This window comes from Lathyrus oleraceus, chromosome 3 (assembly GCF_024323335.1).
Source record: "Lathyrus oleraceus cultivar Zhongwan6 chromosome 3, CAAS_Psat_ZW6_1.0, whole genome shotgun sequence".
Taxonomy (NCBI): Eukaryota; Viridiplantae; Streptophyta; class Magnoliopsida; order Fabales; family Fabaceae; genus Lathyrus; species Lathyrus oleraceus.
The window spans coordinates 259,832,251-259,843,502 of record NC_066581.1 but is presented as its reverse complement, the minus strand read 5'-3'; the positions used below and the strand labels follow the sequence as shown (position 1 = coordinate 259,843,502).

At 39.3% G+C, this 11,252-nt stretch overlaps 1 protein-coding gene across 1 annotated transcript; it reads right to left on the bottom strand.

The window, feature by feature from the left end:
* Positions 1–2,880: 2,880 nt before the first annotated feature.
* LOC127130734 (uncharacterized) lies at positions 2,881–3,790 on the bottom strand. The gene is made up of 2 exons (XM_051059702.1): positions 2,982–3,790; positions 2,881–2,887 (listed from the first exon to the last, which is right to left on the bottom strand). Exons 1-2 carry the CDS (start codon positions 3,788–3,790, stop codon positions 2,881–2,883), a joined length of 816 nt encoding a protein of 271 aa, XP_050915659.1.
* Positions 3,791–11,252: the final 7,462 nt, after the last annotated feature.

Genomic DNA, 11,252 nt, shown 5'->3' with positions numbered 1-11,252 from the left:
ATATTTGTTTAGGGATTATGCATGGTTATGATGATTATGCATGCAATGTGATGTATGCATCCTAAGTATCTTCTTAACGATGAAAGTTTGATGTCAAAAGGGCCCAAGAAAGTTGAGGGAAGAAAGCTTCACTAGGGAATGAGGAAAAGAAGGGTGATCACTCCTAGTAACGACTGGGGAAAAAAACAAGACAGTGTTCCTTAACAACAGTTGGAACACAAAACATCTATTGGGGGTCAAACAAAACAAAATCAGTGACGATTCTTAGCGAAGGCTAGAATACCTGACTCGATTGGAGATACAATTTTTTTTTGCGAAGGTACAATGACGATTCGTAGCGAAGGCTAGAATACCTGAAATCCTCCGGGAAGATCAAACAACTTAGTGATGATTCTTAGCAACGACTAAGAATACCTGACTCTACTGAGGAGAATACATATGTAAGTGACGGTTCCCAACAATGGCTGGAATACCTGACATCTACTGGAGAAAAATGAATTCAAGGATGATTCTCGTCTATGAATGTCTGACTTGGCTTGGGGAATGAATCCAAAATGCCTTTAGTCTAAAAAATGAGAATTCAGTGACAATTCTTAATAATGGCTAAGAATACCTGACTCTGCGGGGAAAAGGAAAAATGTGTTAACTTTCTAGGGATAGAAGAAGTACATTGATGTTTCTCAGCATTGACTCCTCTGGGGAAACTTGACAATGAAATGAAACAGCTTAGCGACGATTCCCAGCAACGGCTGGAATGCGTGGTTGTGCTTGGGAAATGTTTTGAGGATGAACATTGATTTTTATTGGGGAAAATTCCTAACAACGGTTGGAAAATTCCGAGTCTGACAAGTTAGTTTGAGTAAGTTAAGGAGATACTTATGATGTGATGTTATGTATGCCAATGCATGTTTGGGCTTTCATGGGGAATACATGGAATGCAGGGTTTGTAAGTTAGGCCAAGTATGTTTGGGCTTTGCGGAGGAGTGTATTTGGGGAATGCCAATGGTGATTGGGCTTAAAAAGGGTGATTAGGTGAACTGTACTGACTTTTCGATACTTGAGAAATTGGAGTTCGACGTCCAAGCAAGCGCTGAATGTAATGTTTGAGAATTCCTATTGGGAGGAGAAATGATCGGCCTAGTCCAAATAACTGTGTGGCACCCTTGGGTTGGAAATGTGTTTTGATTACCTTTAGCAAAATTCTAAAAGGAATATAATTCAATATTGTCTCCCTTATAGTTTTTTTTTTTGTTGAAAAAAAAGGTCTTTTAATCGAAAATTTCCCATGTAATTTTATTTAGAAAAAAGTCATATTTCGCAGACAAAGCAGGAAAAGTAAAAATATGGAACACATGTGAGGGAACTGGTTTTTATTGACAATTGTACAAAGGAAAGCTTCCTAAAAGAGGTGATTGCGAAAAGAAAATGATAATTGTAATGGAAATGAAACATCTCGAGTTTCCTCCAAATTCCAACTTTGCTATAGCCTTTATGCCTTTGGTCGCCCTTTGATCTTGCTTTTTTTTGAAGGAGGGTGATAGGATTGACTTGCTGGGGACCCACATAATTGACTCGCCAAGGAATGAAGAAGGATTCCTTGCGGGATGCAGCCTCTTGCTCTTATTAAATCCCTAATTCTTGCCTAGACCGCCCTTTCGGGTTTTCAGTCTACCGGGATACTCATTTTTGCATAAGTTGCCCTTTCGGGTTTTCAACATATCGGGATATATATATATATATATATATATATATATATATATATATATATATATATATATATTATATATATATATATATATATATATATATATATATATATATATATATATATATTAAGCATAGTTTTTTTTACTGCATCCGTATTCACCGGGGATGGAAGATCTTCACCATCCATAGTTGCAAGGATCAAGGCTCCTCCGGAGAAGACCTTTCTTACAACATAATTTGGCGTCCATTTTCCCCTTGGGTCAGTATGGATTGGAAGAATCTTCTTCAATACGAGGTCTCCGGCTTTTAGGCTGCGGAGGAAAACCTTTTTGTCATGTGCCCTCTTGATGCGCTTTTGATAAAGTTGGTCAATGCAGATGGCTGCTAAGCGCTTCTCATCAATGAGGTTTAGTTGGTCAAATCGAGCTTGTACCCACTCAGACTCATCAAGCTTAACATCTGTCAAAATCCTTAAGGAAGGAATCTCTACTTCGACTGGTAAGACTGCATCCGTGCCATACACAAGGGAGAAGGGAGTTGCCCCAGTGGAAGTGCGTACGGAAGTACGATAACCGTGTAATGCGAATGGGAGCATTTCGTGCCAACCTTTGTAGGTTTCCACCATCTTTTGCACGATCTTCTTGATGTTTTTGTTAGCTTCCTCAACAACGTCATTCATCTTAGGCCTATAAGGTGGTGAGTTATGGTGGTCGATCTTGAAATTTTGGCATAGCTCTTTCATCATTTTATTATTAAGGTTAGATCCATTATCAGTAATGATCTTGTTGGGGACCCCATAACTGCAGATGATTTCTTTCTTGAGGAATCGAGTCACCACCTGTCTGGTAACATTGACGTACGAGACTGTTTCTACCCATTTTGTGAAATAGTCAATGGCTACAAGGATGAAGCGATGTCCGTTCGAGGCAGTTGGCTCTATGCGTCCGATCACGTCAATGCCCCACATGGAGAAAGGCCAAGGTGATGTTAGGACATTGAGAGGCGTTGGTGACACGTGGATCTTATCGGCATATATCTGGCACTTGTGGAAGGTTTGGACGTGGCGATGACAATCAATCTCCATAGTCATCCAATAGTATCCGACCCTTAAAATTTTCTTCACCATAGTGCTCCCACTAGCATGTGTCCCAAAGGATCCTTCATGAATTTCCATTATAATCTTGTTCACACATATAAGAAAAACCGAATCATAATTTCTCTTGTATAATACCCCTCCACTTAAGAAGAATTTGGATGACAATTTTTGAAGATACTTCTTGTCGGTGATGGACGCGTCCGCAAGATACTCTTGGTTCTCTAAGAATTTCATGATGTCATGGAACCAAGGATGACCATTAGCTTCGTGTTCTGCTGCCAGACAGTAAGCAGGTTCGTCTAAGTAGTTCAGGTGAAAGGACGACGCTTCGTTCTTCCACTTAACTTTAAACATGGACGCCAAAGTTGCCAAAGCGTCAGCTAGCTGATTCTCCTCTCGAGGGATGTGGTGGAATGCAATTTCATCGAAGTAGGGGACTAGTTTCAAGACATGCTCTTTGTAAGGAATGAGCTTATGATCTCTAGTATCCCAATCTCCTTTAACTTGGCTGATTACCAAGGCTGAGTCCCCATAGACTTCCAGGATTTTGATTCTAAGATCGATAGCAACTTCAATACCAAAGATACAAGCCTCGTATTCGGCCATATTATTTGTACATTCAAAACATAATCGGGCGGTGAAGGGGAGGTGGAAATTAGTTGGATAAGTGATTACTGCCCCAACGACATTTCCATGAGCATTAGAAGCTCCATCAAAAACCATGGTCCATCGGGATCCAGGCTCGGGTCCTTCCTCGGGACCGGGGATGTTGCAATCCCTAACCAACATGATATCCTCGTAGGGGAATTCGAAACGCATAGACTGATAGTCCTCCAAGGGTTGTTGTGCAAGATAATCAGATAATACACTCCCTTTGATGGCCTTTTGAGTGACATGTTGGATATCGTACTCGGTTAAAGCCATTTGCCATCGGGCTATTCTACCGGTTAGAGCCGGCTTCTCAAAGATGTATTTGACAGGATCCATTTTAGAGATCAATAATGTCGTATGAGTGAGCATGTATTGTCTTAAACGTTTGGCAGCCCATGCTAGTGCGTAACAAGTTTTTTCAAGCATCGAATACTTACTCTCGCAATCAGTGAACTTCTTGCTCAAATAGTATATTGCATGCTCTTTTCTACCAGTCTCGTCATGTTGGCCGAGGACACAACCCATTGATCCTTCGAGAACGGTGGGATACATGATTAATAGTTTACCAGGTACAGGAGGCATCAACACAGGAGGTTCTTGCAAATATTCCTTTATTTTCTCAAATGCGTCTTGGCAGTCATCGTTCCAAATGATGGCTTGATCCTTTCGAAGAAGTTTGAAGATTGGATCACAAGTGGCAGTGAGGTGAGATATGAACCTAGCAATGTAGTTCAATCTACCTAGGAATCCCCGGACTTCCTTCTCGGTTTTGGGTGCAGGCATAACTTGTATGGCCTTTACTTTCTCGGGATCTACTTCGATGCCACGTTGGCTGACGATAAAACCTAACAATTTGCTGGATCTTACCCCAAATGTGAATTTGTTGGGATTAAGCCTCAATTTGAACTTCCTCAGCCTCTCAAACAACTTTTCTAGATTGACAAAGTGTTCTTCTTCGGTTTGAGACTTGACTATCATGTCGTCAACGTAGACCTCAATCTCTTTATGGATCATATCATGAAAGAGAGTGACCATGGCTCGTTGGTATGTGGCGCCGGTGTTCTTCAATCCAAAAAGCATCACCTTGTAGCAGAAGGTGCCCTATGGCGTTATGAAAGTGGTTTTCTCCATATCTTCTTAAGCCATGCGGATCTGGTTATAACCGGAGAAACCATCCATAAAAGAGAAAACAAAGAACTGAGCGGTATTATATACTAGCACGTGAATGTGTGGCAGTGGAAAGTCATCTTTGGGACTTGCTCTATTTAGATCTCTATAATCTATGCACATTTTTACTTTGCCATCCTTCTTAGGTACAAGCACAATGTTAGCTATCCATTGAGGATAATTGGAGACCGTTAGGAAGCCGGCGTTGAGCTGCTTTTGTACCTCCTCCTTGATTTTCATAGCCATGTCGGGATGGGTCCTTCGTAGCTTTTGCTTTACTGGAGGGCATTCTTCTTTAAGGGGTAGATGATGGACCACAATGTCATTATCGAGGCCGGGCATATCTTGGTATGACCATGCAAACACATCTTTGTATTCCTTCAAGAGCTCAATCAATTTTGTCTTCACCTCGTCTTATAGAGCGGAGCCGACTCAGACTTCTTTCGCTTCCTCATCTGTCCCAAGGTTAATCACTTCCACTGATTCTTCGTGCGGCTGGATGACTTTTTCCTCCTGCTTGAGCAGCCTTGCCAATTCTTCTGGGAGTTCGGCCTCTTTCTCACACTCTTCATCAGCTTGATTAATTGGGTTGTCAAAGTCGTATGAGACTGTAGCAGAATTGTCATTGGTGGTTGTCGAGGATGATCTGCATGATTTAAGGTCCACGCTTTTATTGGTATGAAATAAAGGATGATTTGAAAAGAATTTTTTTTTAAAAGAAAAATGCCATTTAAAAAAGGTGAAATAAATAAATGAAAGGCAAGGATCTCAAAATTGATTGCGAACATGAACCTTTTATCAACTCTAAACAACCATGGCCATGATCTAATAGATCTCATCAACCAAATAAATGTGAAAACAAGTCAACAATAAATAGAAAATGAAACAAAAATACAAAGTTTGATTAAAGATGGTGGATAAAAGTAGCAAGAGCTAGAAATCCCCAAAAAAAAGTGTAAACCAAAGTTAATCATTTTTTACAAGTTTGAGTCTAAACCCTCTCAAAAGATCAACCAAGAACAAACAACCATTTTCAACGCAAAAACAGAACCAAAAAGTTAAAAAAGTTTAAGCTAAAATCATTACCCAAAAATGTTGAAAAAAGGTAGGTTGAAATGGTGTTGAGCTTGGATATAAAGCAAGGGGTTTGGGATGAAAGTGTTTATGGTGGAAGTTTAGTGAAGGAGCTGAATTATGAGTGTTAGAGAGTGAGAAGCTTTGAAAAAAAAATATGAAAGAGGATAAAAAAAGTTGGTGGGGTGACTTTTTTGAGTGAGAAAGATTTTTGTTTTGACCTAGGTTTGGAGAGGAGAGTGAATGGTACTTGGATAGAAATTTGGGGGCTAAGAAGCATGAAAAATGAGGGGAAATAATACATCTATTTATAGGGAAAGTAAGTGGAAAAAGGGGTGAACCAAAAGGCACTATGTGTAAAAAACAGAGCTACTGATGTTGTCCTCGCAGGTGTAATCGATTACCATGATTGGGGTAATCGATTACACCATCCAAAATGGCCTGGAAATTAATTTCTTGTCTGTGTAATCGATTACCTTGATTAGGGTAATCGATTACACCATCCAAAATGGCCTGGAAATCAATTTTCTGTCTGTGTAATCGATTACCATGATTTGGGTAATCGATTGCACAGTCCAAAAATTGATTTTCCCTTTTTTTAGAACTTTAACCGGATAACCCCAGTTTTTCCCAAGTGTAAACACCATGCCTTGAGTCCGTGTAATATGTATTTGGTTATGAAAGTTCAATGAAATTATGATAATGAAATAATGAAAGCATGCATGTGTAGTAAGGCCATAGATCAGATGAAAGTTGTATCTGGGTAGGGTGAATTTTGGGGTATGACAGCTGCCCCTATTTAATTTTCTCGGACCTGAATATATAGATAGTGACGACTTCCAATGTATTCAAGGTAAGAAAGGATTAAATACTAATGAGAGTAACCAGAAATTCGCCCTGTCGGAGGATGATAATGTGAATATTTGTTTAGGGATTATGCATGGTTATGATGATTATGCATGCAATGTGATGTATGCATCCTAAGTATCTTCTTAACGATGAAAGTTTGATGTCAAAAGGGCCCAAGAAAGTTGAGGGAAGAAAGCTTCACTAGGGAATGAGGAAAAGAAGGGTGATCACTCCTAGTAACGACTGGGGAAAAAAACAAGACAGTGTTCCTTAACAACAGTTGGAACACAAAACATCTATTGGGGGTCAAACAAAACAAAATCAGTGACGATTCTTAGCGAAGGCTAGAATACCTGACTCGATTGGAGATACAATTTTTTTTTGCGAAGGTACAATGACGATTCGTAGCGAAGGCTAGAATACCTGAAATCCTCCGGGAAGATCAAACAACTTAGTGATGATTCTTAGCAACGACTAAGAATACCTGACTCTACTGAGGAGAATACATATGTAAGTGACGGTTCCCAGCAATGGCTGGAATACCTGACATCTACTGGAGAAAAATGAATTCAAGGATGATTCTCGTCTATGAATGTCTGACTTGGCTTGGGGAATGAATCCAAAATGCCTTTAGTCTAAAAAATGAGAATTCAGTGACAATTCTTAATAATGGCTAAGAATACCTGACTCTGCGGGGAAAAGGAAAAATGTGTTAACTTTCTAGGGATAGAAGAAGTACATTGATGTTTCTCAGCATTGACTCCTCTGGGGAAACTTGACAATGAAATGAAACAGCTTAGCGACGATTCCCAGCAACGGCTGGAATGCGTGGTTGTGCTTGGGAAATGTTTTGAGGATGAACATTGATTTTTATTGGGGAAAATTCCTAACAACGGTTGGAAAATTCCGACTCTGACAAGTTAGTTTGAGTAAGTTAAGGAGATACTTATGATGTGATGTTATGTATGCCAATGCATGTTTGGGCTTTCATGGGGAATACATGGAATGCAGGGTTTGTAAGTTAGGCCAAGTATGTTTGGGCTTTGCGGAGGAGTGTATTTGGGGAATGCCAATGGTGATTGGGCTTAAAAAGGGTGATTAGGTGAACTGTACTGACTTTTCGATACTTGAGAAATTGGAGTTCGACGTCCAAGCAAGCGCTGAATGTAATGTTTGAGAATTCCTATTGGGAGGAGAAATGATCGGCCTAGTCCAAATAACTGCGTGGCACCCTTGGGTTGGAAATGTGTTTTGATTACCTTTAGCAAAATTCTAAAAGGAATATAATTCAATATTGTCTCCCTTATAGTTTTTTTTTGTTGAAAAAAAAAGTCTTTTAATCGAAAATTTCCCATGTAATTTTATTTAGAAAAAAGTCATATTTCGCAGACAAAGCAGGAAAAGTAAAAATATGGAACACATGTGAGGGAACTGGTTTTTATTGACAATTGTACAAAGGAAAGCTTCCTAAAAGAGGTGATTGCGAAAAGAAAATGATAATTGTAATGGAAATGAAACATCTTTTCTAGATTGACAAAGTGTTCTTCTTCGGTTTGAGACTTGACTATCATGTCGTCAACGTAGACCTCAATCTCTTTATGGATCATATCGTGAAAGAGAGTGACCATGGCTCGTTGGTATGTGGCGCCGGTGTTCTTCAATCCAAAAAGCATCACCTTGTAGCAGAAGGTGCCCTATGGCGTTATGAAAGTGGTTTTCTCCATATCTTCTTAAGCCATGCGGATCTGGTTATAACCGGAGAAACCATCCATAAAAGAGAAAACAAAGAACTGAGCGGTATTATATACTAGCACGTGAATGTGTGGCAGTGGAAAGTCATCTTTGGGACTTGCTCTATTTAGATCTCTATAATCTATGCACATTTTTACTTTGCCATCCTTCTTAGGTACAAGCACAATGTTAGCTATCCATTGAGGATAATTGGAGACCGTTAGGAAGCCGGCGTTGAGCTGCTTTTGTACCTCCTCCTTGATTTTCATAGCCATGTCGGGATGGGTCCTTCGTAGCTTTTGCTTTACTGGAGGGCATTCTTCTTTAAGGGGTAGATGATGGACCACAATGTCATTATCGAGGCCGGGCATATCTTGGTATGACCATGCAAACACATCTTTGTATTCCTTCAAGAGCTCAATCAATTTTGTCTTCACCTCGTCTTATAGAGCGGAGCCGACTCAGACTTCTTTCGCTTCCTCATCTGTCCCAAGGTTAATCACTTCCACTGATTCTTCGTGCGGCTGGATGACTTTTTCCTCCTGCTTGAGCAGCCTTGCCAATTCTTCTGGGAGTTCGGCCTCTTTCTCACACTCTTCATCAGCTTGATTAATTGGGTTGTCAAAGTCGTATGAGACTGTAGCAGAATTGTCATTGGTGGTTGTCGAGGATGATCTGCATGATTTAAGGTCCACGCTTTTATTGGTATGAAATAAAGGATGATTTGAAAAGAATTTTTTTTTAAAAGAAAAATGCCATTTAAAAAAGGTGAAATAAATAAATGAAAGGCAAGGATCTCAAAATTGATTGCGAACATGAACCTTTTATCAACTCTAAACAACCATGGCCATGATCTAATAGATCTCATCAACCAAATAAATGTGAAAACAAGTCAACAATAAATAGAAAATGAAACAAAAATACAAAGTTTGATTAAAGATGGTGGATAAAAGTAGCAAGAGCTAGAAATCCCCAAAAAAAGTGTAAACCAAAGTTAATCATTTTTTACAAGTTTGAGTCTAAACCCTCTCAAAAGATCAACCAAGAACAAACAACCATTTTCAACGCAAAAACAGAACCAAAAAGTTAAAAAAGTTTAAGCTAAAATCATTACCCAAAAAATGTTGAAAAAAGGTAGGTTGAAATGGTGTTGAGCTTGGATATAAAGCAAGGGGTTTGGGATGAAAGTGTTTATGGTGGAAGTTTAGTGAAGGAGCTGAATTATGAGTGTTAGAGAGTGAGAAGCTTTGAAAAAAAAATATGAAAGAGGATAAAAAAAGTTGGTGGGGTGACTTTTTTGAGTGAGAAAGATTTTTGTTTTGACCTAGGTTTGGAGAGGAGAGTGAATGGTACTTGGATAGAAATTTTGGGGGCTAAGAAGCATGAAAAATGAGGGGAAATAATACATCTATTTATAGGGAAAGTAAGTGGAAAAAGGGGTGAACCAAAAGGCACTATGTGTAAAAAACAGAGCTACTGATGTTGTCCTCGCAGGTGTAATCGATTACCATGATTGGGGTAATCGATTACACCATCCAAAATGGCCTGGAAATTAATTTCTTGTCTGTGTAATCGATTACCTTGATTAGGGTAATCGATTACACCATCCAAAATGGCCTGGAAATCAATTTTCTGTCTGTGTAATCGATTACCATGATTTGGGTAATCGATTGCACAGTCCAAAAATTGATTTTCCCTTTTTTTAGAACTTTAACCGGATAACCCCAGTTTTTCCCAAGTGTAAACACCATGCCTTGAGTCCGTGTAATATGTATTTGGTTATGAAAGTTCAATGAAATTATGATAATGAAATAATGAAAGCATGCATGTGTAGTAAGGCCATAGATCAGATGAAAGTTGTATCTGGGTAGGGTGAATTTTGGGGTATGACAGCTGCCCCTATTTAATTTTCTCGGACCTGAATATATAGATAGTGACGACTTCCAATGTATTCAAGGTAAGAAAGGATTAAATACTAATGAGAGTAACCAGAAATTCGCCCTGTCGGAGGATGATAATGTGAATATTTGTTTAGGGATTATGCATGGTTATGATGATTATGCATGCAATGTGATGTATGCATCCTAAGTATCTTCTTAACGATGAAAGTTTGATGTCAAAAGGGCCCAAGAAAGTTGAGGGAAGAAAGCTTCACTAGGGAATGAGGAAAAGAAGGGTGATCACTCCTAGTAACGACTGGGGAAAAAAACAAGACAGTGTTCCTTAACAACAGTTGGAACACAAAACATCTATTGGGGGTCAAACAAAACAAAATCAGTGACGATTCTTAGCGAAGGCTAGAATACCTGACTCGATTGGAGATACAATTTTTTTTTGCGAAGGTACAATGACGATTCGTAGCGAAGGCTAGAATACCTGAAATCCTCCGGGAAGATCAAACAACTTAGTGATGATTCTTAGCAACGACTAAGAATACCTGACTCTACTGAGGAGAATACATATGTAAGTGACGGTTCCCAGCAATGGCTGGAATACCTGACATCTACTGGAGAAAAATGAATTCAAGGATGATTCTCGTCTATGAATGTCTGACTTGGCTTGGGGAATGAATCCAAAATGCCTTTAGTCTAAAAAATGAGAATTCAGTGACAATTCTTAATAATGGCTAAGAATACCTGACTCTGCGGGGAAAAGGAAAAATGTGTTAACTTTCTAGGGATAGAAGAAGTACATTGATGTTTCTCAGCATTGACTCCTCTGGGGAAACTTGACAATGAAATGAAACAGCTTAGCGACGATTCCCAGCAACGGCTGGAATGCGTGGTTGTGCTTGGGAAATGTTTTGAGGATGAACATTGATTTTTATTGGGGAAAATTCCTAACAACGGTTGGAAAATTCCGACTCTGACAAGTTAGTTTGAGTAAGTTAAGGAGATACTTATGATGTGATGTTATGTATGCCAATGCATGTTTGGGCTTTCATGGGGAATACATGGAATGCAGGGTTTGTAAGTTA

Coding starts and splice junctions, on each gene's coding strand:
- LOC127130734 (XM_051059702.1), bottom strand. CDS start 3,790: ATGGATCCTGTCAAATACATCTTTGAGAAGCCGGCTCTAACCGGTAGA.